Source organism: Eumetopias jubatus, unplaced genomic scaffold, assembly GCF_037043125.1.
Source record: "Eumetopias jubatus isolate StellerSeaLion01/CBP00866 unplaced genomic scaffold, mEumJub1_p1.0 scaffold_1, whole genome shotgun sequence".
Lineage (NCBI taxonomy): Eukaryota > Metazoa > Chordata > Mammalia > Carnivora > Otariidae > Eumetopias > Eumetopias jubatus.
The window spans coordinates 196438-224191 of record NW_028274807.1 but is presented as its reverse complement, the minus strand read 5'-3'; the positions used below and the strand labels follow the sequence as shown (position 1 = coordinate 224191).

Here is a 27754-nt window from a genome sequence, read left to right as displayed (position 1 = left end):
TGGCGCTGTGATGACCTTCCCGGGGTCTGAGTTGAGGCCGTGGGTTAGGTTTAGTGTCAGGCTCAGGGTTGGCCGCCAGAGGGCGCCAAATTTGTGCGTTGGCTGGGATGGGCATTCAGAGTTGTATTCTGAACGCTCTCCGGAGTTGCAAGTAGTGTTTTTGAATTCTTTTTGGGAAGCTGAGTCCTCTGGTGTTGCTCAGTTATTGCCATCCCTGGGGCTTTGGAGCCAGGCTTCTGGGGACAGAAGCTGAGAAGCCAACCTAGGGATAGGCTAACGGTCTAGGGTCGTTTCAGCCCTCATCTGCCCCCGCTGGGGCAAGCTTTGGGGGACGGGGGATCTGAGTGGGGGGCATGGGTCAGGGTGAGAGTGAGGCTCAGGGTTTGCGGGCAGGGGGCCATTGAAAGTGGCATTTCGCCGGGATGGGCACGCAGAGTGCTCCTACTCGGAAAGCTTTGCCCCGAGTTCCCAGCGGTGCGGCTTCCTCCTGTGGGACAGGCTGCATCCTCTGGTATTGCTCAGGTGCCCCCAATCCCAGTGGCTTTAGAGCCAGGCCTCTGGGGCCAGAGCCCTCAGAAGCCCGCGAGGGATAGGGTTAGGGCCTAGGGGCACGGCAGGCCCGACGTACCAGCACTGTGGCCTGCTTCCCCGGGGTTTGTCCGGAGGGCCTGGGTGAGGTTGAGTGTGAGGCTCAGGGTTTGCCGCTAGAGGGCGCAAAATTTGTGCATTCCTTGGGATGGGCATTCAGAGTCCTCCTGCTCTGATTGCTTTCAGGAGAGCAAATGGTGCGTTTACTTTCTGGGTGGCAGCCTGAGTCCCCGATACTGCTCGGGTGTCCCGAATCTTTGGGGCTTTGTAGCCAGGTTCTGGGGACTGACCCCTCAGAAGCCAACCTAGACTGAGTGTTAGGACATAGGGACACGGGAGGCCTGATGTGCCAGCGCTGCGTCGAGGTTCCCGGCGGTGGGGGTTAAGGGCGTGGGTCAGCGTGAGTGTCTTGCTCTTCTTTTTGGCCAGGGAACCGCTGAAAGTGTGAGTTCGCTGGGATGGGCATGCCGCGTTCTCCTGCTGTGAATCCTTTCTGGAGTTCCAAACAGTGGGCTTTCTTTCTGGGTGGAAGGTGAGTCCTCTGGTATTGCTCTGGAGCGAGCCCGAGGGAACAAAGCACTCAGGAGCCAACCTAGGGTTGGGGTTAGGGCCTAGGGGTTAGAGTGTAGGGATTAGGGTGTAGGGGTTAGGGCCTACGGGTTAGAGCGTAGCGGTTAGGGCATAGGGGTTAGGGTGTAGGGCCTAGGGTTAAGGTTAGGGTTAGGGCCTAGGGTTAGGGTGTAGGGTTTGGGTTTAGGGGTTAGGGGTAAGGGTATGGGTTAGGGTATGGGTTAGGGTACGGGTTAAGGTATGGGTTAGGGTTCGGGTACGGGTGCTCTGGGTTCTGCTGACACTGTTCACAGTGTCCACAGGAGAAGGGTGGCCCATGTGAGTGCTCACTGGCTCATTGTAGCAGATCATGCTATAGCAGAGGGGCAGCTTGGGCAGGGAGTCCCAAACTCTGCCTCTGTTTGTGTTCTCGTCTTCCAGCAAATACACCATAGTCTCTTGCACTCACCAGGTAAGACATGGCTCTGCCTTCTGGCGGGCAACCTGGAAAGAGGATGAGATTAAGACAAAGTACACAGCATAGTGATCTCCTGAAAATCGCTTTTGAGTGGCTGAAGGCCAGCGGGAGGATGGGTCTATTTGGTGTCTCCCTGTGCTACCCTTCTGGCCTCAGTTAAGGGTAGACAGAGGGATGTATGTATTCAGTGCCACACTGGATGACTGGGGACTTCCTTTGGGGCTGGGAGGACCACCGCTCAGAAGGTAGGCTCAATGCTGTGCCAGGAGCCCAGGGCTTTCTAAAGGCATGTGAAGCTGGGTATGAACTGGTGAGCTGGGCATGAGCAGGTGTGAGCCAGGAGGAAGCAGGGAAGGGCAGAACTCCTGGGCCTCCACCTGTCCTGGGGTTAGGACCTCCGGTCCCTGGAGACCTCCCGTTGATGGCCCTCCAACAGCCCTGAGAACAAGCCCTATAGGGAAGGTAGTCTACTTCAGGAGATTGAGGTCCTGGGGAGCGGCCTGCGGCCCGCAGTGTTGAGCATCCCCTTCCTCTTGCCATCTCTGGGCTCAGATATGCAAGCCTCACCTGTGATACAGGTCTTGACTTTCCCATGGCCCTTTCCTCAGGGGTCCCCCTGACACTTGGTGTTTGCCCTTGGTGCAGGGTCCTGAAACACTCTGTGGCCGCCACCTATGAGGAGCAGGGCCCAGGCCCTGGGTACCGCATGGAGCTGTCCATCTTCTATGTGGTCTACTTCATGGTCTTCCGCTTCTTCTTCGTCAACATCTTTGTGGCCTTGATCATCATCACCTTCGAGGAGCAGGTGATGTCTGAATGCAGCCTGGAGAAGAACGAGGTGGGTGGCTCCCTCTACTGCCTGAGTGGCTCAGTCGTCAAGCGTCTGCCTTCGGCTCAGGTCACGATCCCAGGGTCCTGGGATCGAGTCGCACATCGGGCTCCCTGCTCCGTGGGAAGCCTGCAACTCCCTCTCCCACTCCCCCTGCTTGTGTTCCCTCTCTCGCTGTGTCTCTCTCTGTCAAATAAATAAATAAAATCTTTAAAAAAAAAAAGAATTTTTGGGGCGCCTGGGTGGCTCAATCAGTTAAGCGGCTGCCTTCGGCTCAGGTCATGATCCTGGGGTCCTGGGATCAAGCCCCGTGTCAGGCTCCCTGCTCGGCGGAGAGCCTGCTTCTCCCTCTCTGCCTGCCTCTCTGCTTACTTGTGCTCTCTATCTCTCTGTCAAATAAAATAAAATCTTTAAAAAAAAATAAAAATAAATAAAAAATAAAAAATAAAGAATTTTTGAAACTAGAGAGGTGGTTGCATAATATTGTGAATACACTAAAGCCACCGAGTTGTACTCTTCAAAATGATTAAATGTATGTTATGTGAATTTCAACTCAATTAAACAAAAAAGAAGGTGAGCTTTTGGCCTCTGGAGTCCAAACTACTAACTCCAAAGTCACTGTTTTCCTTGAAGGCTGGCTAGGTGGGGAAGAGGGTGGTGATGGGAGGTGGGGCGGGAGGGGTGCCAACATGAATTAGGGTAGGGCAGCAGAAGCAGGGAGTGGGAGGGGCCTGGGTTAGTTTGTGGGACCCAGAACCCCGGGGTAGGAGGCTGGCTGCTGCGGGGGCTGGTGGTGGTGGTGGTGCAGGGGAGGCCCAGAGGCTGGGGGGAGCAGGGCTGGATGGGCTCTGGCTGAGTCAGAGTGGCCTCCGCTGCCACGATGGTTTCGCACAGACTTTGGCTGGAGGGTAAGAGCTAGGGTAGAGGGCAGGCTGAGGTCTCTCTACGTCACCCCTTCTCCTTCCTGTCCTGCAGATGTTGAACCCCTTTGTGGCCGTGATCATGGACAATTTTGAGTACCTTACATGGGACTCTTCCATCCTAGGGCCTCACCACCTGGACGAGTTCATCCGGGTCTGGGCTGAGTACGACCCGGCCGCGTGGTGAGTGGCCCCTGTGCTCCGTGGTCCTCAGGGTGGTCCGTGCCACGGATCTCGGGACAGGGCTGGGTGGCTTCAGACCTGTGTCATGTGGCACAGGTTTTGTCAAACCCCCTCAGGTTTTGGCGGGGTCTGCAGAGGGTGGTGCCAGGTCCCCTTCTAGGTGGCACGCTCCTTCTCATGCCCACAGTGCTCTTACACAGCTCCCTGGGCTGAGAAATGCTCTGTGAGACCCTTAGTCCAGGCTTAGGAGGTTCCAAGGGGTCTGTGAGGATCAGGTCTCTTGCCAAATGGGAGTGTACTGTCTCCTCACAGGTCTGTCACATGAGGGGCGTGGAGGGCTCAAGGGAGAGGGTGTGGACACAGCAGGAGGGCCTTCCCTTGGGGCCTCACCATCCTCATGAAGCTTGGAGGCCTTCTTGGCAGAAATGACATTCTTCCCGCCGATGGGCTCAGGCCTCTCCCTCTCTGCCATCTCTTGGGAACAGGAGCCAACATGCACCTCTGTGTCCCCAGCCCAGGCTGCAAATAGCGGGCGGTTGGTGAACTTCCACTGAAATTAAAGGAGCTACCAGGAAGGGTCTAGTATGTTGAAGACCCTTTGGTCATGGTGGGAAAGGGTTACTGTGTTGCATTAAGTGAGGGGTAGTTCGTTTCCAGACAGAGCAAGTATGTCATGAGGGGATTGGCTTGGGTTAGAAGGGTGTTCCATGATCCATGAGAGAGTCCTGCACACCCAGGACACATACTCTTATCCTCGGGGCTAGCAAAGCAGCATGGGCTCTCCATCTGCCCATTTGTCTGTTCTTTCATCACTCACTTCTTCACTTGCTTATTTATTCATTCACTCTCTCAGGCGGATACTTGAGTAGTTATTCAGGGCATGCTCTCTGCAAGGCCAACACAGGACATGGAGGGGCCAAGAGACCTGGCTGCTGGGGAAGGCACAGGCCTGCTCATCGCCTCGCTCATGGTGAGCACTCAGCAGACATGAATGTGAATGAACCAAGTGCATCAGTAAATGGATGGGCATCCGTCCCTTCCCACACTCGAAGGGAATGGGAAGACTGTGAAGATGGGGTGTAGCCACTTCCCACATCCTCTCTCCGAGGCTCCCAGCCTGCCCGTGTCCCCCTCGCACAGCTCTGTGTTTGGTCACCGCTTGCGTGGTAGAGGTCTGGAGGAGATGGTCAGTGTCGTCGTGGTGAGGACCCTACTGCCCACAGTTTTTCCCTAAATTGGAGCTCAGCAAGGGGATTGCTCCAGAGTTCTCTGACCCTCAAGCCCCTGGGAGCTTGGCTGGGCTCCCCCACCCTCCTCTCATCCAGCCTTCCCGGAGCCCCTACCCCATCATGTGAGGATCCAGAAGAGGATGTATGAGACCCTTCCCAGGCTGGGCAAGTCCTGAAACCACTGGTAGCACCAGCAACCCTAGGGCATTTCCATTCCTGTAGTGTCTCTGGGTGTTTTCCATTGTAGTGAAAATTGAATAATTTTCACACAGTGCAGAACAAGCATGGCTTTTATTTATGTTTCATGGTGTAGGTGACTGTTTTTGTGGCCTCGGAGAGTCCTGTCATTTTCCTGATGCGTCAGCACATCGGCCCTGCAGTGCCCAGTGTCATTCTGGCTCAGGGGTAGGTGTGGGTTCTCTGGTCAGGAGGGCCCAGTCAGGTCAGAGAGCAGGAGAGACTCCAAGTGAGGCAGGCTTGAGGCTCATTCTAGGAGGGTCATCTGCACTGTGGTCTCAAGAGATGCTGCTGTTTCTGGGCACATTGTTTCCAGTATATGTGCTGCCAAAGGGAGGACCGGGCACGTTGTTTCTAAAGGATGTGTTGCAGGGAAGCAGAGATGCTGTATGGGCAGTATGTTCATAGGTGCACGACAAAGGCAAGTCAGTGCAGGCCTGTGAGAGGGGAGGACTTCCCCTCAATCTTTATGAACTGTAGACCCAGGGCTTCCCCTAGTCCAGCCACAGGTGGAGCAGAATTTGGACATACAGGGAATGGACTTGGGCCAGACTGTGGTTTTGTGATGGTGCACAGGGGGCTCAGACTCTTTCCCAAATCCAGAGTCCTGAAAATGGGGCCTGTGGAAGGCAGGGGCCATTGGGAGTGGGGTAAAGAAAGTGCTGTGGAAGAGTAGACAGCAAATATAAGCGTCACCCCAGAGGTGGCATCTGTGAAATAGCACACAAGACCATGGTCCAAAAGTAGCAAAAATGTGACCCGCAACTAACACTCAGACTTGCTGCTCCCACATGTGGCTTGGGCTGAAAACATAGCCTGCCTCCAGATGACAGGGGATAGGGGAAGGCCCAGCAGAGGCAGCTGAGGAGACTGAGTCTTGGGCACAGGACCGAGGGTGCTTTGAGCCCTTCCTAGCCTCCGTGGCAGATGTAGGGATGTGGTCCGCTTTATATCCCAGGTGGCCACTCTGCTGTCTCCTCGTTCTTGGAGAGACTTAAAGAACAACAAAACTTTGTGAAATTTCCCAAGCTTTCATATGTGTCTATGGCTCTGTGGGTGTGTGCACAAGAGTAAACACGTGTGCGTGTTGCATAATGCATGGGTGTGTTTGCGTGCACATGTGGCATGCGTACATGTGTGTGTGCTGCAGGCATACATGTGTGCATGTGCGCACACGCACATGGTTTGGGTGTACACGTACGAGCGTGCACACGTTGATTGTGCAAATGTGAGTGCAGTGCATGTGTGTGAATGTGTAGCAGACATGTGTGCGTGTGCACTTACGCACATGGTTTGTGTGTATGCGTATGAGCGTGCACACGTGATTGCGTGCAAATGTGTGAGTGCAGTGCATGCGTGCACGTGTGTGTGCATGGGTGAAAATGCACATGGTTTGTACGCATACGAACATGCACATGTTGATTGTGCAAATGTGAGTGCAGTGCATGTGTGCACTGTGTGCTTGTGTGTACGTGTGTGTGAATGTGCAGCAGACATACATGTGTACATGTGCGCACACGCACATGGTTTGTGTGTATGCGTATGTGCGTGCACACGTGATTGCAGATGTGTGAGTGCAGTGCATGTGTGCACGTGTGTGTGAATGCACGTGTGCATGGGTGTACGCGGGCATGCATGCTTGTGTGTGCGCCGGTGTGCATGGGTATGTATGTGCACATGTGCGTGCACACATGCCTGCTGTGGGGAGATGAAGAAGGCGTGGGGTTGTTGCTTTCTGGTGCCGCCTTCTCCCATCTTCCCCGTTGCCTCACTTGGTGAAGGGTAGAGAGTCGAGAGGAGAATCACAATCACACCTGTAAGCGATCTGTCTACTCATCTTTGTGTTCATCCACCTGCCCAGTCAACATTCCTGAGCATCCGCCGTGTGCTGGGGACCAGGGGTGTGTAGGTGAAGCAAGCACGTGCTCTCGGGATGCTGAGTCCAACGGGACTGTGGGAGAACAGAGGAGCCATAGTGTGAGCCCGGGGTGTTCGAGGAGGGAGAAACCCCATCTGGCCGGTGAGTCAGAGGAGGTGGCATTTGAGCCAAACCGAAGAGGGCAGGATGGATTGAGCTCTAGAGAAGAGGTTGGGGCCGGGGCTGAAGGGAAGGGGCTGTGATTGTGTCTGATGCAGAAGAGAATGCATTGCAAAGGGGCTGGAAGGGCGGCTGGGACAGGTTGAGAAGGTCTTGAAATTTGGGATAAACAAGGAGCTTTGACTTTGCTTTACAGACAGCGAGGACAGTTTTTTGCATTGCAGTGACAGTATGGTGCCCCCACTTTCCATCTGGTGCCATGTGAGGGATTCGATGGTGGAAGAGAGAAGATGAGCCAGAGAACAGGCTGTGAATTGGGTTGGGTGATTATTGGGGCTGGGGCCTTCACCATGCTTCCAGACCCTTCGTCATGATCCTTTAGGTGCAGTGAGGTAGCAAGCACCTTGGGTGAGGCCAAAGTGGGGCTTCCTCTTTCTTCCCTCTTTTGCAGAAATGACTTGGAGCTGACTGGAGAGGAAAGAGAAACGTCGGTGTTGGCCAGGGTGCCCACCCTGGGACTAGGGGGTCCTTAGCCGGGCCAGCAGACTCCAGGAGATGCAGGAGGTAGAGACGGTCAGGAGAGCCAGGCGTGGGGTCTCCAGAACTCAGGGAGCGAGAGCAGGGGCTGCCAGAGAGGGTGGGTGAACAAGACCCGGGGGGAGGCGGACCAGTGGTTGCAGTGCGTGCACAGTGGGGGCTTGCGACAGGGGCCAGCACTGGTTCTGTATGGTGTGCCTCCTGCCCGCGTCAGGCTCTGGAAATGGTCTTGGGATTGCCCTGCCTCCCGGGGCTTTCTGAGCCCCAGGATTCCCTGCAGGGAGCTGCCTGTCCAGCCGCCCGGCTCCTCTTCCTGTCGCAGGCTGGGTGGGTGGGCGGGACGGGCTCATCGTGCCCTGGTTGCCATAACCTGTGACATTTCCTTTCCACTTGCCCGGTTCATTGTAAGGATACGTACAGTTTGTTGCGTTGTATTGCGCCATCCGTCGGCTTAGGGAAGAACTGCCCTCGTAGGTTGGCCTACAAGGTTTGCAACTCAGAGCCTCCATGGGACATACCCTTCCCTGCCCAAAATGCAAACACAGCGCACACTCCCTGCCTGGTTTGGGAATGAGGACACCTCACCTCTCTTTCCTCCTGCCCTGCCCCGCCCCGCACTCCAACCTCCTGGACGCTCTGGTGCCCCATCTGATCTCCCGACCCCTCCCGCTGGCTGGGGAGAGGCAGCCTTCTGAGGCGGTGCACACGAAGCTTGCTGGCTGGGCCTGGAGGGCAGGGGTCGGCTGCTGGGTGGGAGCTGGGGGCCAGGCCCTGCCTGTGCCCGAGGAAGCAGCTGTCTTTCCCGGCTTTGCCTCCAGGCTCTGCAGGGTGGGCTAATGGTCAGACAGGCTGGAGGCCAAGGGCCCCAGAGGAGGAGCGCATGGGCACAAGCAGGCCAGGAGGAGCGGCCCCTCCCAGTCTGAAGAGCCTGACAACCGAGGGGCTTCTGGTCCCCGAGGGAGGCGAGGACAGAGGCAGTGGAGGCCCAAAGACGGGCCCTCCTGCTTCACCTCTGGATCGATCCACTCAGCCAAGGCTGGGAACCCTGAGAGGAGGGCCAGGCCCTGGGGCAGCTGTGCCTGCCAGGAAAAAGCTGTCGCCTTTCTCTCCTGGGTGGCCTGAACCCGACCTCGTCTCTGGGACCCCAAGCAGGTCCCATAGGCAGGTGTCCCCAGGGGTGGAGGTGAGGCTGCAGGCCTGGTGGCCTGTCTACCTTGGAAGACAGTCATCGGCCCCCAGACACCTCCCTGGATCCGCAGCCTTGTCCCGTGTGTTGGGGCCAGCCCTGCCCCTGGTGTGGACAGGAGGGTGCAAGTGGCTCCAAGCCACACCCCACCCCAGCTGCCCACCACGCCCCTGCCCCCTCCACCCCCCCCCATCTCCCATTTCCTGCCTAGCCCTGACTCCCCGCAGCAGCCCCGCCCTGGGCGGCCTAGGGTGTCTCTGGGCTTGGAGCAGGACTCACCGGTCAAGTTTGTCTCTAGAGCCTCGGGGCTCCCCCAGCTCTAGTTTTCTGGCTTGTTGTAGAGTTTTCTCCACTCCTTTAGCCTCTAGGCTAACTTGGAAGCAAATTGAGCGTGACGGAAAGTTATGTTTCTGCCGTGGTTCTCGGGCCGGCCTCATCAGTCACGTAATTCTGTCTGCCGGCTCTCCCGGCATGGTGAAGCAGCTCTTCTGATTTGGCATTATCTGTGGTTTCTAAAAGTGTGAAATCAGAAGTTGACAACCCAAAGCCGCCCCGATGCAGCCCTTCCTCATTCCTCCATGTTCATTAGCTCAGATGTCACCCCTGCCCGCTGCCCTGCGTGGGGCTGGAGTGTGGAGGTGAGGCTGGGAGGGGCAAGGAGGGGTCGGGTCAAGCAGAGAAGTCCCTCATTTTACGTATTTTGACTTTTGGCGTGTAATCGGACGCTGGTTAACTGGATCTGTTTTCTTGTCTGCTTCCTCCCCCCGCCCCCTCCCACCGCACCCCTTCCTGTGGACCCCACCCTGCCTCTGCCTCCCTGGGCCGGGTGTCCAGTGGGCGCATCAGTTACAATGACATGTTTGAGATGCTGAAACACATGTCCCCACCCCTGGGGCTGGGGGAGAAATGCCATGCTCGAGTTGCATACAAGGTAGACCCCGACCCTGCACCCCGAGGCTGGCTGTGCTGGGGCTGGTCTCCCATCTCCTCTCGGGGCTTGTCCGTCTGTCTGTCTGCCGCTCTGCTGTCTCACTGTTTCTTCCTTTTCTCTGCTCCAGCCATGTCCTCTACCTTCCCAGACAGAGGGACACAGATACCATGATGGTGTCTGCACCTGCCCCTTGTGCCCGCAGGTGTGCCCCCTTGAGAGCCCCTGAGAGGCTCAGGAAGACGGAGCCGGAGCCCTCCACCTGCCTTTTTTCCTTTCCTTCTCTTTCCCAGAAATGAGGGGACAGACCACCTTTCAGACAGAAGCTGTTTTTGTTCCGGGCTCAGGACCGCACTCAGCTTCTCTGTCCCATAAGCACCTGATGAGGGTGGAGGTATCCAGCCCTTTGGGTCTGAGCCTGGGGTAATAGGGGCCTGCAGGGCCTCTGGCACTTCTGAGGAACCCCCACTCAGCTCCACACATGCAGAACTTCCCCAGGTCTGGGCTCCTGTCAGCCTGGGGAGGCAGCATCCCCAGGGCTTTGTAAGTTCCACAGCGGGAAGGAGGCGCTGTGGCATTAAGAAGGAAAGGATGCCAGGGAGAGGCGTTCTGCTGTCATTCCTGGGGCTTCAGAGACTGCTGCAGGGTAAGGACAGGTAGTCCCACGCCCCCTCCCTCCATCGCTGAGGAGCCCAGGAGGCTGAGCGGCAAGGAGGTGGTAAACTGAAGGACATCTCCAGGCCTCCCTCCTTGGGGGGTGGGCAGGTCACATGGCCCAGCCCCACGCCTGCTCCCACCTGCCCCATGTGCCCTTTGGTGTGTAGGCACCTCCCATCCCTCCAGCCCCACCCCCCACCCGTCGCGCCACACCGAGAGCCCTGCTGCAGCTCCCATTGCTCCCAGAAAACAGAGCCAGCCCGAGTTGTGCGGCTCCACCAGCATGTGTCTGGAGCCTCTCCGCCACCGCCCTCTCTCTGAGCGAGCTTCCCAGCAGAGCTTTCCTCTCTCTGGTTCTGTCCGTGCTGTCTGTCTCTGTGCTCTCAATCTGGGCCTCCCTCTGTCACCTGGCTCAGCACAGCCTTTGGAAGCTAAGTGGCTCCTTCAGGCCATCGGCAGATGCCTCTGCTGTCCTCCTCAGCCCTCCCCTGCCTGGCATGCATGTTGCGCCTGCCTGAGGCCTGCATGCAAGACTGTAGCTTTGTTCCCAAGGAGGAGAGTTCTGTCCACACTGATACCTGGGGCCAGGCTGGGCATGCAGGGCTCTGATGGGCTAGCCTTTAGGGCCCCTCCCCAGCTGTGCTGGCCAGTTCCAAGGTTCTGGTCATGAATAGACCGGGGGAGGCCTCAGGGTGGGTAGGAATGGATGGGCTTGGGGAGCTGGGGAGGGTCCAGGAGATGCTCAGGGTGCTATGACCAGGAGGTCCTAGGCCCAGGGCAGAGATGCCTGTCTGTTTACCCTGGCCTTGTCCTTCTGCTGCTTCCTGAGATCCCTGCCCTTCTAGGGCCTGGACAGGCAGAGGAGAGCCTCTGGTGAAGGTGCCCTGGACAGAGCTCTCTTCTTTTGGAAATCACCTGCTTGCTCCCCCTTCAGGCTGGGACCCGACTCCCTGACTTCCCTAGAGAGGAATCCCTCTGCCTCTCCTCCTGCCATCGGTGCTGGTCTACAGGGACCCTGTGCTCTGGAAAGCCGATTTTCCTGGTGTGCATCACAAAGGTGATGTGTGAGGTCCTGGGACCACGATTGGATGTGCCAGGTGGGGCATCACCAGCATTCAGGGGGGCAGAGTCTGGGCTCGTGTCTTTAGCCACCCAGTCTCTATTAGGCCGAGGATTGGATTTAGGGCCCAGACACCGGGGGCAGGGCTGGGGGCCCTCCCTAGAGGGGAAGAGAGGCTGCTCTGTCATGGGATGTGGGCTTGGCAGAGGACAGGCACAACCCGGGGAGGGGCCCTGTGCCCCCTTCTCTAGCTCTGTCTTATGGTAGATGACAAGAGAGTGGTGGGAGAAGACAGGTGGGTCACGGTGCCCCTAGGGCTCTACCTGGTCAGCTAGGTGACCTCCCAGGCTGAGACCGTGCCAGACACACCAAGGGTACTTTTCTTCCTGGACACCACCTAAGTTCTCAGAGCCTCAGGCTCTGGGCAGCTGCTGGCTATACCCGGAGGTCTGTGGTACAGACACACATCTGTCTCCTGCTGTTCTGTCCTTGAAAAATGAGGAGAGGAAAGGGGCTGCTCACCTGATGGGGAAACAGGGAGCAAAGCAGCAGGGCACTGCCCCCAGTCTGGTCCAAAGTACTTTTGCTCCTGTGCAATGGCCCTGAGCCTCTCCCTACCAGCCTCCACGCTGGCCCTGTGCAGTACCATCTGTTCTGGGTCCTTCTGACTGGAAGGTGCTGGCTGCCTCTTCCAGGCCCCCTGGCTGGGTGGTGAGAGGCAGAAGCCTTCCTGGGGTGAAGGGATGCTCCCACTGAGAGTGGGAGCTCAGAGCTGTGCTCCCTTGTCCAGTGCTCCAGGCTGCCGGTGGAGGAGATGACGTTGGGCAGAGCTGTAAGGACAGGGGTCTTCCCTCCTGTCTGTGGGCCATCCCAGGGTGCCTCGCCTCTGTTCTGCAGCCCAGATCCCTCCCTCTTCAGCCCAGGCCCCACGCCCCTTATTCCAGCCTTGGGCAGGGGTCCTTCTGGCTAAGCATGTGCCTTTTCTTTCAGAGGGATCCAGGCTTCTGGCTTGGTGCTATGCTACAGTCTTTACCTGGACTTTATTTTTCCGCAGCTAGGAGAAGGAGGGACTGCTCCAATGGGGGTGGGGTCCAAGGGTGAGTGTGAATGCTGGCAAAATTCCCAGCCACCCAACTTTGCCTGGGCGCCTGCAGAAGCCACCCCCAGGAGGCAAAGCCCAGCCTCTAGGGGCCTCCAGCCCCTTGTAGTCCTGTGGTGGAGGGACCCTGGTAGGCCTGGCCCTGACCTGCTCCCCTTGTCTCTAGCTCCTGGTTCGCATGAACATGCCCATCTCCAATGAGGACATGACCGTCCACTTCACGTTCACGCTGATGGCCCTCATTCGGACTGCACTGGAGATCGAGCTGGCTCCAGGTGAGCAAGGCAGCATCTGGGGAGGGCACCAAGCCAGGACTGGGTGGTCTCCCTCCAGAGCCACCCCCAGGTGGGTGTGCAGGGAAGGGGGGTGAGGAGGCTTGTCTGGAGATGACCAAGGACAGCTGCTCATGGCGCCTCTGTTGGGCACTGACCTTATCCCCTGATAACCGCCCTGCCTTTGAGCCTTGTAATGATCCCATTTTCATGTGCGGGAGCTGAGGTGCAGGTTAAATGACCTGTCCAGGTTACCCAGAGCATGGGACGGGAGAACATAGGTTCACATGAGGTAGCACCCTTCCAGGGTGCAGCGTCTGTGTGCCTTCTGTCCACTCCCCGTAGTGACCCCGGGCCCTGTCAGGTCCTCTCCTGAGCTAACTGATGGGACTGCATAGCCTGTGCCAAATCTAGGCGAGAATAAACCTCTAGTGTATCTTTTCCACCTTCACCCTCCTGTGAAAATTAGAAAAATTAGAGCCACCAGAGGGGATCTGCACTGTCTCTGCCCCCACACCACCCTCCTGGCTGCACTCGAGCCCTTGAGCTCAGCCATTTCGTTTGTAGCGGATGAGTCAAGGCCAGTCCCGTACCCTGCCCCCCTTGCACTCTAGGTCCCGTTCTCATCATCTACCCAAAGATGTCATGCCAGAAATTCTGCACCCTGCTTCTTGCCTGTCAGTTTTTTCCTCCCTATTGGATTCTTTGTATCAACTTATAAACAAGCTATGATCTCTCCTATCTTTAAAAGGTTTTCTTCTCCCTCCATTGGCTTCCCTATGTTTATTCTTCCCCTCCTCGCGACCAACTCCTCGAGAGACTGGTCTGTATTGTCTGTCTGGTCTCTCTTGTTCGGTCTGCAGGTGGGTTTCCACTGCAATGCTGCTGGAGCCGCTCTTGCTGAGCTGTTCGGCGACCTCCGTGTGCTCGGTGCTCATTTTACCTAATCCACAGCTCAGCCTTTCCTCCCTGGTCGCGTCCGCCCGCGGCTCAGCCTTTCCTCCGTGGTCGTGTCGTTCTTCTCGAATCCCTTTGATGTTTCCTGTTCTGTTTTCTCATGTCTCCCACCCTCTGAATATCACTGTGCCCCTCAGACTGTTCCCTTTGCCACGTTTGTCATTCCACCTATTTTCATGGCTCTAAATACTGGGAATTCCAACTTTGTGTTTTTAGTGCAGGCCTCCTCCTGAACTCCAGACCTGCATTCTGCATTCTCATGTGAATTTTTACTGTCTCCACTGGGAGGCCCAGGAAGCATTCCACAGTTCACTTGCCCAAACTTGATCGCCCCGTGTTCCCCATGATCTTTCCCGTCTCCATCAGTGGAAACTCTGTTCTTCCAGTTAGTCACTCAAGACAAAAACCTTGGGAGTCATTCTTACCTCCTCTTTCTTTCTTTCTTTTTTTTAATCCTTTTCCCAGTTTTGATCCATATATGATCTCTTGTCATATCTCTTGACTCCACCTTCATAATATACCAGAATATGATCACTTCTTTGTCCTCTGCCACTGCTAGCTCCTGGTCCAAGCCCCTCTCTCTTGGGTCTTGACTCGATTCTTAGAGTAGCTTCCGACTGGTCTGCCTCTGTTCTTGTCTGCCTGCAACAGAACAGCTAGAATGATCATGTTAAAAACCAAAGCAATAAAATTAATAAACCTCTGGCTAGACCAATCAAGAAAAAAAGAGAAATAACCAATATAAGGAATGAAAGAGAGAACACCACTACAGGTCCTGCTGCCATTAAATGGATAACAAGGATATTTTATGAACAACTTTCTGTCAATAACTTCCAACAACTTAAATGGAAAAATTCCTTGACAACAACTATCAAGCTCATTCAAGAATGGATAACCTGAGTGGGTTAAAAAAAGGAAGAGAGAATCTGAGTAGCACTATAGTTATTAAAGAAATTAAATTATAGTTAAAAGCCTTCCAACAAAGAAAATCCCCGGCCCAGTTAGCTCCATAGGTGAGGTCCACCAAACATTTAAGGGGGAAATAATACCAGCTCTGTATAAACTCTTCCAGAAAATAGAGAAAAAGAGGACACTTCGCAACTTACCATAGTGTGCTGACGTTGCTCCGACACCAAGATGAGACAAAGACGTTATAGGAAAAGAAAGTGACAGATCAGTATCCCTCATGACCGTAGACACAAAAATATTCCACCCAGTTTTCTCAGACTGAGTCTGGCTGTATATATATCTGTTTGCTTGATGACAAAAGTAGGGTTTATCCCAGGAATGCAAGTTGAGTTCAAGTATAAAAAATCAATCAATATAATTTAATATATCAAAGAAGTAAAACTATATGATCATCTCAATAGATGCAGAAAAAGCATTTCACAAAAATTCAGTATCTATTCATGATTTTAAAAATTCTGCATAGAGTAGAAACTGAAGGAAGCCCCCTCCATTGGATCAAGGATATCTATGAAAAACCTTCAGCGAAGGACACACTTAACAAAGAAAGACTAACCCCTTTTCCCCTAAGATCAAGAACAAGGGAAGGATGTATACTGTCACCATTCTTGTTCAACATCATACGTTAGGTCCTAGCCATTGTAATGAGTTAAGAAAAAGAAATAGGAGGCATACCAATTGGAAAGGAAGAAATAAAACTGCCTGTATTCACAATTGACATGATTATCTATGGAGAAAATCTGAAAGACTCTAAGAAAAAGTGAATAAAATGGAGGCATCTACAGGCCAAGGAATGCTAAGGATGGCTGGGAGACACCAACATCTAGAAACGGGCAAGGAAGAATTCTTCACTAGAACATTTGGAGGATGCACGGTCATGCTGACACCTTGACTTTGAGCTTCTGGTCTCCAGAACTGAGATAATAAATATCTGTTGTTTTAAGCCATTAAAAAAAGTTACTAAAACCATCCACAAGTATAGAGCAAGGTCACAGGATACAAGGTCAGTGTGCAAGAAGCAAATGTATTTCTATATATTAGCAATTAACAATTGAAATGGGAAAAAGTTCCATTAAAATCACACCAAAAACATGAAGTACTTCTTTGTTGCTGGATAACTCTAAAAAGTATATATGTGAGATCTGTATGTTGCAAATTTCAAAACATTGAAAGAAGCAAAGAAGATCTAAAAATTAAGCACTGCATCATCTTCATGCATTGGAAGATTCCATATTGTCATGATGTCAGTTCTTCCCACATTCATCAATAAAATAAATGTTCACCCAATCAAAATCCCAGCAGGGGTTTAGGTAGAAATGTACAAACGAATTCTGAAATGTATCTAGAAAAGCAAAAGAACTTGAATAACAAGCAATTTTGAAAAGAGAACAAAGAAAACTTACTCTACCTGAATCAAAGACTTTCTATAAAGCACGTCAATTGAGGCGTATCGTGTTGGTGACAGGACAGAGACATGGGTCAGTGGAACACAATAGAGACTCGTACTTACATTGCCAATGGATTTTTGATGAAGTTGTAAAGGCAATTAATGAAGAAAAGATTTTTTCAACAAATGGTACTTGAAAAATTTAGACAACTATCCAAAACAGGGAAAGATCTTGACATTTAGTGTCTTAGTCTGCTTGGGCTGCCAATAACAAAGTACCACAACTGAGTGGCTTAAACACAGAAATTTATTTCTCACAATCTGGAGGCTGAAAGTCCAAATCAAGGTGCCAGGAAGGTAAGTTTCATTCCTGGGCCTGTTCTCCTGGTTTATAGGGTGGTCACCTTCTCACTGTGTGCTCACATGGTCTTTCCCTGAGTGCATACAGAGAGTGAACGAATTTTCTGGTGTCTCTTCTCATAAGGACACTAACTCTCTGGGTCAGGGTCCCACCCTTCTGACCTCATTTCACCTAATTGCCTCCTTCTCGGCCTTATACAGTCACAATGAGGGTTCCGGCTTCAACATGTGAACAGGGGAGGCACACAATTCAGTCCATAGCACATACATTTTACCTCCTACAAAAATTAACTTGAAATTGATCATAGACATAAATGTAAAATGTAAAATTATAAAACCTCTACAAGGAAACACAGGAGAGAGATTTTGGCAATTTTGAGTTTGGCAAAGATTTTTGAAGACCAAAAGCATGAGCCATAAAAGAAAAATTGAAAAATTGAACTTTATCAACATTAAAAACTTTTGCTCTTCAAAAAGACATTTAAGAAAATGAAAAGACAAAGCTAAAGCATTGGTGAAGATATTTTTGAACCATGTATCTGATATAGGATCAGTTTCCAGAATAGATAAAGGTGTGTCACAATTCAGTAATAAGAAAATAAACAACCTATTAAAAATGGGCAAAGGACTCGAATAGACCTGTCACCAAAAAATATATATGGAAGGCAAATAAAAATACTTAATATCATTAATCATTAGAGAAATCCAAAATGAAGTCTATGGCCATACCACCCTGAACGCGCCCGATCTCGTCTGATCTCGGAAGCTAAGCAGGGTCGGGCCTGGTTTGTACTTGGATGGGAGAAATCCAAAATGAAGCCATAGTAAGATAACACTACATGGTTATTAATATGACTAAAGTACTTTTCTAAATGACAATATTAAGTCCTGGTGAGAATGCATAATATGGAATTCTTGTGATCCTAGTTTGGCAGTTCCTTACCGTACGGCCCAGCCAGCCCACTCCCAAGTGGGAAGAAAAGAAAACATACATCTGCACAAAAACATATATGCAAATGTTCACAGCTTTATTTCATAATCACCTCAAAATGTAAGCAACTCAAATGTTCACAACTGGTGCATGGATAAACAAATTGGGGTCTATCCATACCACAAGGTAGTACTCCGCAATCAAAAGAAACAGGCTACTTATACACTCAACAACGTGGACTGAATCTCAAAGGCACCACGCTGAGTGGAGAAGTCCTACTCAAAAGCCAATACACCTGAAGACGTTGTTTGTGGGGCATTCTGGAGAAGGCAAAACAGACCGAGACAGAAAACACACTAGGGATGGGACGGGGTGAGAGGAGGCCACGGGGTCAGCTACAAAGGGAGCACAGAGGGACTTTGGCAGTGGGGCCATATACCATGACTCGATTGTGGAGTGGATGTGTGGCTTTATGGATTTACCAAAGTTCATAGAACGGGATAACTGAAAAGGGTGGATTTCATTGTATGTACATTATACCATAGTAAACCTGACGCTAAAAAAGGATCAATCAGAGTATTTTATCCCTCTGCTTATCACGCTCTGCTGCTTCCTATCTCAACATCTGCTCCCTGCAGCCCGTCACCCCCACCCCCCGCTCAGTGAGCCTTGCCTTCCTGGCTGGTTGTGTGACACACCAAGGCCTTTGCACCCCCTGGTCCTTTTCTGCCTTCGGGGTCTTACACACACACCACCTTCTCATGAGACCTTTCCTGACTACCCTGTCCAAAATTTCAGCCCTCCTAATATTTCTCATCCCTCCCTACTTAAGCTTTTTCTGCACCCAACACACTAGGTTTTGAACTTACTGCCACTTTATTGTTGGGTCAAGCCACATGGTGCCACAAAGGCGGCTCCTTTGCTTTTGTTCCATCACCTAGAATAGTCCCTGGCACGGGAGGGTGCTCTCTTGATAGTTTTGAATGGCTGGATGTACAGCTGGACCACCACCATATCCCTTCTCCACTCCCAGGGCCCACGCACACAGGCCTCTGTCTCTGCACGTGCCCGTCAGGGACGCTCCGACAGCCGCCGTGGCCATGCTTCTCCCCACTCTGCCCTTTCTCCTGGCACGGTCCTTGCCCCATTTCCCCTCACACCACACCTCTCCCTGCCGGCTCCCCCAGGGGGCCCGTGAGACAGCTCCTAACATCTCTCTTCCCCTCCACACCCTTGTCCTGCCCCAGCCGGCACCAAGCAGCATCAGTGAGTTGCAGAGTTGAGAAAGGAGATTTCCTCTGTGTGGGCCAATCTGCACCAGAAGACCCTGGATTTACTGGTGCCACCCCATAAACGTAAGTGAGGGCAAGAAATTCTCCTTGTTCACGCCCCTTTTGTGTCCCACCCAGAGGCAGAGCCAGGAGGCCTGGGCCAGGGTGACCTCGTCAATAGTCTAGACTTAGTTTCCACCTGCAGGGAGAACGGTCTTACCAGTGGGTGCGTAGGGACTGTGGGAAGGGATTCCCTGGGCTTTATTCTGTTGACCACAGTCACCCACGATCCTGGTGGGGGTGTATACTTAAAAAAATCCAGAGAACAGCAGGGAGACTCCTACAGTTAGAGATGAGGTGCTTAAAGATTAAACCCCACATCCACTTCACTGGGAGGAGATGGAGGGCCCTGTGGAGAGTCAGTCCAGCTCCAGAGGACACGTGCTCAGTGTCCACAGATGCAACTTCGGCCAAGCCCTGTGCCCTTCCCTGAGCATGTCCAGGAGTCCCTGTGGTGGAGGCTGTTGCCCCCCCACCTCCCCTTCCTCCTCCACACCCCACCCTCTGTTTTCTCTCCCTCCAGCCGATGAGATGACCGTAGGAAAGGTGTACGCAGCTCTGATGATATTTGACTTCTACAAACAGAGCAAGACCCCCAGAGCCCAGATTCACCAGGCCATGGGAGGCCTGTCCCAGGTACCGAGTTCCAGGATTTCCAAGAAGGAAACCTCAGACTCTGGCCCCGTCAGTTGTTTTGACGGCAGAGGAAACCCACGTCCTCCCTGGGGATTGCACGGCGGGAAAAGGAAGATGAGAGGTTCTTACTGTAGCCTCACTCTCCGGCCCCAAAGTCAGAAAACCCCTACAGCCTACGTGCTTTCCAACGGCTGGTCTCCTGCTGGTACTGGGGGCCCCCCTGACTTGGAGACCTAGTGTTCAGGAGCAGTAGACAAGGGGTGAGGACATGTTCCCTGGAGATACCACTGTTTTAAGTGGTAGAAGAAAGAAGTTTGAAGAATATTTGAGGAGGTTGTTTGGGGAGGTTCGAGGAGAACCTGATTACCGTGCACATTGGCAGGGACCGGAGAGATTCAAACTGATGGATCCAGGGTCATGATTTCTTCCACTCATGACTCTGACTGGGCTGGTTTGGGGCCCCATCTTCCCGATGTTATCCTTCAAAGATAACAACTTTCCCACTCAGGCAAACCATCAGTGGCCATACGTAGACTCTGTCTAGAAAGTTGCCTGGTTTGGAGCTTACAGGGACATTCACCCATTGTGGGATGGGAAGTATCTGATGCCCACACCATATCCCCCGTTCCCCTGTCTGTTGCAGACACCCATCAGTGCCCCCCCCGCCGCCCCCCGAGCCCTGAAATGTCCTTAGAATTCTGCTCAGTCCGGGCTCATGCAGCCTCTACCCATCAATCCAAGTTGATGATGAGATGAAACCTTTTACCATTTGTAATTGGATGAGGTCCCCAGATTGTAGGTAGGGAAACTGAAGCTCCAAGAAGTGAAATGACTTTCCTGATGTCACTCACAGGCCAGGTTGGGAGTAAGCCCCCGCCTACCTCCTGTGTAGGGCTGGGGCAGGGCAGAAGGAGCACCAACCCATGCTGTGGGGTCAGGCCAGCTTTCTGGCACACCTGTCTGTGCCCTTAGAGCTCTTCGTCTTCCCTGCGTCCCTTCTACAGATGGGCCCTGTGTCCCTGTTCCACCCTCTGAAGGCCACGCTGGAGCAGACACAGCCGGCTGTGCTCCGAGGAGCCCGGGTTTTCCTTCGGCAGAAGAGCTCTGCGTCCCTCAGCAACGGCGGGGCCGTGTCAGTACCTGGCCAGGGTGCGAGGTGCACGGAGGAGGCAGGACTCCTGGTTTCTCCCCCTCCCAGAGGGGCTCCCTGTAGGCTGTGCTGCAGGACATGGAGCCCTCAGGTCCCATCACCACTTTGGGAGACTGGCCTCTCTGTTCCACCCCGTGCCCACCTCCCCCCGAATGGTTCCCCGCGGATGCTGCCTGAAAGCTAGTCCAGGCGGGCTGCTGGAGCGGTCCATGGTGGACTCCAAAGCTAATTCCCGAAACGTTACACGGTGCATCTGATGGCACTGAGGTCAGTGGATTTAGACAGTCGGTGGTTCCCACTGTCACCTCCCATTGTGCGTGCCATTTCCCTTTCCAGTGAGGGGCCTCTGCCTCTGCTTCCTCACTGCCCGTTGAGAAATGATTTGTTTTGACCCCATTCTGTTGACGGCCTGTGTGTGTCTAGTCTTCCTAACTCCTCTAAGACATTTTTCCTCAGATCTCCACTCCAGTAGTGATTTCTGAAGCAACTGCATTTTGTAGACAAATTGGTAACGTCCTTGTTACCTAACCCCTAACTCTTGCCACAATAATTCTTGGTAATGAACCACCCAAAACCAAGTGTTGCGAACTAACAGTCATGTACCTGTCTTGCACCGTGTGTTGCTGGGGGGTGGTAGCAGGCAGGCTCCTCTCAGCCACCCCCTCAGGGCCAGCAGGGTCCCAGGTCTGCTAACACCCTATTGGCTAAAGGAAATCATTGGCTGAGCCCAAAGAGGGGGGCCTGTGCTCTGCCTCATCCAGCAAGGGCTAAGGTGTGGGGCCTGGTACCAGACTGGGCACAGCATGCATGTTTAGGGCTCCTGATTTCCTCTTCATCTGTACATGTTTGGATGTTCTTTTCTGCAGCCTGGTTGTAGGTCTTGGACGGTTAATCAGGTAGGTTTTCCTGAGTACTACACTGCCCCTAACGTAGTGGTCACGGCTTGCTGTGCACCAGCGTAGACAGGATGTCCGCCCTCTGCGTCATGCATGCTGTGCACATGTGGCCTCCCACTACTCCTGGGAGGCCCTGTCTAGAGCCGAGGAACCTGCCGGGTGTCCCTAGACCAGCAAGCGGTGGGCCCAGACCTCCCTCGGACTCATGTCCGGGGGCCCTCTCTGCCCATCTGCTCTGAGCCCTGGCACTGGGTCCACATCCCTTGCTCTGTGGCCACTTGAGAGCCTGTACTTGAAGGGCCTCACGCGTCTGGGCTGCTTCTCATCCAGAGTAGAAGGGGCCAGTGTAGGTTCCTGGCAGGTTGGAGCCAGGTCCTTGGTGGGCCTTCCAAGGCCCACAGACCTCTGAGCCAACAGCACAATCCTCTCTTCTCTACAGAGAAACCCAGGAGAGTGGCATCAAGGAGTCTGTTTCCTGGGGTACTCAGAGGACCCAGGAGGTACCCTATGAGGCAAGGACACCCCTGGAGCGTGGCCACTCTACAGAGATCCCAGTGGTGCAGCCAGGAAAACCGGGGAGGGCTCCCAGGGCTGGGGAGCCAGGCTGGGGATGGGGGATGAGATAAGGATTGGGGTGAGACAGGGATGGTGGGAGATGGCAGGAGTGTGGCGGGGAGCCCAGGATGGGGGGAAGGTGAGGGTGGGGTGGGGGCCGGTGTGACTGCGGGCTGCTGTATGCCCAGGCTGTGGACGTCCAGATGCAGAGCATGGCCCTGAGAGGTCCTGACGGGGAGCCCCAACCCGGACTGGAGAGCCAGGGACGCGCGGCCTCCATGCCTCGCCCGGCTGCAGAGACTCAGGTGGGTGGCCTGGGAGGGCCAGGGTCATGGGAGGGTGGGGGCGTGGGGGATGAGGAGACCTGGCTTGGGGAGGGCTTGTGTCCCGCGTGAGGGCTCCCTACCTGCACTGCGGCCTGGACACTGTCAGCCCTGTTGGGAGCTCCCAGGACGATGGTCTCAAGAGGTGCAGCCAGAGTCCTCGGAGGCCTGCCAGGAATCCCCACCACCCACCGGTGCTCAGCCTCCTGCAGTGGCCCTGGGGCTTCCATCTCCCAGCCCAGTGTCCCTGACCCAGACTCTCCCTCTCTCTAGGACACCCCTCTCCCACGCCAGCCTGCATTGCCCCCCCCCCGGCCCCCCCGCCATGCACACGGTGCCTCACAGCTTGGTCCTCCCTTTCCCCCATCGATGCTCTGGGGAGGACCTGCCCTGTTCTTTTTTTCTTTTAAAGATTTTATTTATTTTATTTGAGAGAGAGAGAGCACATGAGACGGGGGAGGGTCAGAGGGAGAAGCGGACTCCCCGCTGAGCAGGGAGCCCGATGCAGGACTCGATCCTGGAACTCCAGGGTCACGACCTGAGCCGAAGGCAGTCGCTTAACCAACTGAGCCACCCAGGCGCCCGACCTGCCCTGTTCTTTCTCTGGATTCTGGAGGCGGCACCACCTCCATCCCCTGCTCCTTCGGGGATGCTTTGAGTACCGAGCAGGAAGCTCCAGGGCAAGGGGACTGTGGGCCCATTCACAAGGACTCAGAGAGGGGCCTGCAGACCTGAGGCTGTGTCAGGGGGCCCTGCTTTCACTTCCTGGGATGGTGAGGGGCTTTAGAGGGGCATGTCCTCCAGCTGGGGACCTTCGGTGTTTGTCTGGGGCTGGCCCTGTCCCTGCCTCCTTTTGTGGTTCCTGGTTCTGCACATTCCAAATGACTTCATTCTCTAAACTTGTCTCTGCCTCGCATTGGTGGTGGCTCCTGCCCTCTTCCCCTTCCCGAGCCTGGCCCGCTGGGCGGCCAGCTTGAGGACGCCGAGTGGAGGCTGTGGGTCAGCTCCCCTTGGAGGGCCCCTTTCCGCAGGTCCCGATTTCAGCCCAGGGCAGTAGCCCCATGGCCCTGGCCCAGCAGAGCCATCACACGCAGCCACCCCTCAGGGTTCTCCCAGCCAGGCGCGCAGCCTCCCTCTTCCTGGCATCCTCCCTGTCCCCCAGGGACACTGAGGCCAACAGCTCTCTGGGCCCCGCTGGCAGAGACGGACAGCACCTTGTGCAGCGTGCTCTGGGAGAAAGGGTGGGTCTGGGTGGGGAAGAGCTTTCTGGGGAGAGGGAGGGGCCTGGTGGTTCCTGAACCCCAGGCCTGCAGTGCCGCCCTGGAGCCTGCCCCAGGCCCCTCTCTCAGACTATGTGCCAACCCACATCCCACCCGCAGCCGGCCCCCAATGCCAGCCCCATGAAGCACTCCATCTCCACACTGGCGCCCCAGCGTCCCCACGTGGCTCATCTCTGCAGCGCTGCCCTGGATCATGCCCCAGCCAGCCAGGCTGCGCCCCATCACCACCACCGCTGCCATCGCTGCAGGGACAGGAAGCCGAAGTCCTTGGAGAAGGGGCCCAGCCTGTCCGCAGACACAGATGGCGGTGCGTGCGGGGGTCCCTCCTATGGCCAGGGCCTGAGGCATTCCTTTCTGTGCCTCCACCATCCAAACGGCCCTGAGTAGGGGGCTGTGAGGCCCAGGTCTGGGGACCAGGCAGGATCACCCACGCACCTCAGCTCTCCCCCTGGGTCCCCCTGCTGGCCCTGGGGACTGGGTCTGGGCTGGGGGTCTGTCTCCCCACCTGGCTCGCTGTGCTGACTTCCCCTCTTCCTGGCCAGCACCCGGCAGTGCTGCAGGGCCAGGCCCACCCCCGCGAGAGGGGCCCACAGGCTGCCGGACGGAGCGCAGACAGGAGCGGGGCCGGTCCCAAGAGCGGAGGCAGCCCTCTTCCTCTTCCTCGGAGAAGCAGCGTTTCTACTCCTGTGACCGCTTTGGGGGCCGGGAGCCCTCGCAGCCCAAACCCTCCCTCAGCAGCCACCCCACATCACCAACAGCTGGGCAGGAGCCAGGACCCCGGAGACCGGTAAGACAGGACCCCCCTCACTGCCCCTCCTCACGAGCCCCCCCCACCATGCTCCGAATCCTCCTTCATGTCCTGGTTCCCAGGCCCGAGTCTGCGCTCCCCCCTCCTTGCTCCATTCCTCCCGCACCAGCCCGATCCTCCCCTCCCAACTGCCCTGGACTGGCCTCTGGTCTCCCTTCTCCCTGAGCTGTGCCTGTCCCTTTGTTCCCCACTGGTCCCCAACCACCTCCCCAGGCCTACCGGCACCAGCGGCTTTCCCCCCTCCACCACACACCCTACGGGTCCCCTCCCAGGGTGCCTGCCTCTCTCCATGCCTCACCCCCCACCTCCATGGTTCTCACCTGCATTGGCCTCTGGTCTGGGACTTTGATTTTTTTTTTCTCTGTTCTATTTTCTTGTTGGGTGGTGGTTCAGTGAATGGGAGCCCCTTGTTGTCAACATCCGGTGCTAGCACCCCTGGCCGTGGTGGGCGGAGGCAGCTCCCCCAGACTTTGCTGTCCCCCCGTCCCAGTGTCACCTACAAGATGGCCCATCTTTGCCTGTCCACTTTGCTGGGGCACAGACCAGCCTCCCAACCTTTTCCCCAGGGCGGCTTAGCCATGGCCTTTCCGAACACAATGCTCTGCTCCAGAGAGACCCCCTCAGCCAGCCCCTGGCCGCCGGCTCTAGGATCGGCTCTGACCCTTACTTGGGGCAGCGTCTGGACAGTGAGGACACTGCCCGCACCCAGCCTGAGGACACGCTTACCTTCGAGGAGGTAACTCAGGCCGCTCCTCCCGGACTTCCTATGTGTCCTCTCTGACCTCCCAGTCTCACCCCCTCCGCCGCGTGCCCAATGGCTACCACTGCACTCTGGGGCTCAGCTCGGGCGGCCGGGTTCGGCATAGCTACCACCACTCCGACCAAGACCACTGGTGCTAGCTGCACCTCCGCCGCGCGCCTGCTCAGCGGGCGCGTTCCAGCCGATGAGTTTTATCATCCACGCTGGGCTTCCAGGGACGCGCAGGGGCACCGAGGCAGGGGCCCTCTACATCTGAATCTCAGGGACGGGATGCCTGCCAAAGAGGGCGTGGTATCTGTTGTCGTGAAAGTTTTTTTCAGATAAGGCCAGAGAGAGGGAGAGGTCGCGGGAAGAGGGAGAGGTGGGGGAGTGGAGATGGACCCGGCGGGGCAGGAGGGAGGGCCTATGTCTGTGCAGGTGCGGGCACTTGGGACGGCCTGACTGAAATGAGGCCAAAACTCGGAGGAAGCGATGGGGCAAGGAGAAGCTTGGTGACTGAGGCTCAGGTAGGAGCCATCTGAAGCCCAGCACTGTGGCACAAGACACGGGAAAGCAGGAAGCGAAAGGGAAATCCAACCTCATGGCCACTGTCAAAAGGGAAACACCGTAGGTAGGAGGCTGTGCATAAAATGCCGGGAGACCCTTTGTTTCATGAACAAAAGGAATATTTAGATGATTAGATTTTGGTGCATCCTCCGTGTTTGGAAATGTCAGATGATCTCTTCGCTGGATCATTTGAGTGTTCCCATTGGCTGTTGCCCCATGACTCACCTTAAAGAAACTTGGCCTGTGACGTGTGTGTGCGTTTCTCTGTGTGGAGGTGTGTCCCAGTGAGTGGATGTCGTTAACCCATAGGGCTATGCAACAAAAGACACACATTCAATAGAAATAAATCACGTAAGACCACCACCTGTTCTAGGGTTTCAGCATGATTGTGACCAAACCATTTTATAGAATCTTCTTACTGGAAGGCACAACACTCTGAAACTTTAAGATTACAGAGTATTTTACTGCAATAGGAAATAATAATTGGAATGGTATCTTAGACTCTGCATGAGATAGCTCTGTTCCTGTTGCAAAGCAGAAGGATGTGTATTTTGATACCGATGTTTCATCTCTGGCCCATGTTATTGTGAATGTATCCATTCTGTGCAGAACCACAGCTGCTTCCCAGGCCATGTTGGGTGGAGAATCACTGTTCTAGCCCCACACGGCCTCACCAGTCTGTCTGGATTCTTCTAGACACTGGAATTGGTGAAAACTACAGGGAGTGGGGGAAGAGATACTGTGTCTTGTTTTCCTGACTTTGGGTTTTGTTTCTGTATCGTCTCTTCTCAGCTATCATATGTTTCCACTGAGATCTCATAGTGAGTTGCCAAATTTGAAATGCATTAACCAGTTGTCTGCATCTGGACCAGTCAAGCAGTGGCTGTAGTTTGAAGAAGTTATGTGTGCATGTAAAATATATACATATATACATATATACAAGTATGTGCATGAAATGTATATCTTCGTACTTTTTGATACAATGTACTCATTTGTTAATTTTTAATTATATTTGATATAAATCAAAGGTTTGTTGCAAAACTTTATATTTAAGAACAGTGTTAAAAAAAAAAAAAAACCCAAAAAGAAGTCCCAACCATGCAACACAACTGAGACCTGCTTTAAAACAATCCTGTGATTGACGAGTTTGCTGCCTGAGTAATATTGATCACCCAGACTTTGGATTCTGCTATTGTTTCTACAATGACATTTGGTATGAATCAAAGTCCTTGGATTAAAATAAAACTTAGCAAAAAATCAAAACAAACCCCACCATGCTGCTGGGTGATGTATGCAAGAGGTGTGGGAGTCAGCAACCTGTGCGTCTTCAGAAGGCAGGGCCACCTCCACGGGCGTGTGGGCAGGAGTGCAGAGCTGAGCAGCTCTCTGGAGAAAATAACCCCCTAAAACTGATTTGGGCCTGTTCGTGATGCAAGTGTGGATCAGCCTGAGAATCTGGGTGGGGTTGGGGTGAGGGTCATGGGTTGGGGTCAGGGCCAGGGTCTGGATCGGGGTTAGGTTTAAGCATAATTGGCTTTCTTCCCCCTCCTCCAACTCCCTGGGCCTCCAGGGTAGACAGGACTCACCCAGGGTCACACACGAGTCAGAGGTGAGCTGGAGCATTGGTTTTCAGCCCTTCACTCCTGGGCTCAGACAGAAGAAAAGTGAAATGTCCACCTGATTCCTGACAGTTTGAGATCCAACTCATCCCCAGTCAGGGGTTATAGGGGGACTCAGAGGTTATAAAGGGTTCTTCTGCCTTCCCACCTGGGAAGGGTGCTGCTGGCCCCACTCTGCCTGGGCAGCCGCAAGTTCCAGCACGGCCCCACCCCACGAGGGCACTCTGTAGACACGAATGGATTCATATAGGACTGACTGCCGTGGCCTGCCCGCCCCCATGTACGGCCTTCTTGCGGGCTATTGGGGGCCCCCCCCTGGCGCTGGCTAGATCCTTCGTCCCATCTGAGTGATTGGCAGGAAACAGGCAGTAGACAGGACAGCCCTTGGCCTCTGACCATCCAGGGAGGCATCTGTGGCCCTCCAGCTCAGGCCAGAAAGGGTCCTGACAACCCCCACAG

General features: G+C 54.5%; 2 protein-coding genes across 2 annotated transcripts in view; both read left to right on the top strand.

The window, feature by feature from the left end:
- The window catches only part of LOC148164948 (voltage-dependent N-type calcium channel subunit alpha-1B-like), a 31261-nt gene extending 10492 nt beyond the window's left edge, over positions 1-20769 (top strand). Inside the window, exons 4-9 of the mRNA XM_088021034.1 lie at positions 2261-2453; positions 3420-3547; positions 12685-12793; positions 18639-18746; positions 19246-19358; positions 20363-20769. Coding sequence (XP_087877160.1) covers positions 2261-2453; positions 3420-3547; positions 12685-12700 — 337 coding nt within the window. The 3' untranslated portion in view covers positions 12701-12793; positions 18639-18746; positions 19246-19358; positions 20363-20769. The remainder of the gene's footprint in view (positions 1-2260; positions 2454-3419; positions 3548-12684; positions 12794-18638; positions 18747-19245; positions 19359-20362) is intronic.
- Positions 20770-22147: 1378 nt separating this feature from the next.
- LOC148164947 (voltage-dependent N-type calcium channel subunit alpha-1B-like) lies at positions 22148-26921 on the top strand. The gene is made up of 4 exons (XM_088019637.1): positions 22148-22264; positions 23662-23869; positions 24105-24349; positions 24937-26921. Exons 1-4 carry the CDS (start codon positions 22163-22165, stop codon positions 25108-25110), a joined length of 729 nt encoding a protein of 242 aa, XP_087875763.1. The 5' UTR covers positions 22148-22162; the 3' UTR covers positions 25111-26921.
- Positions 26922-27754: the final 833 nt, after the last annotated feature.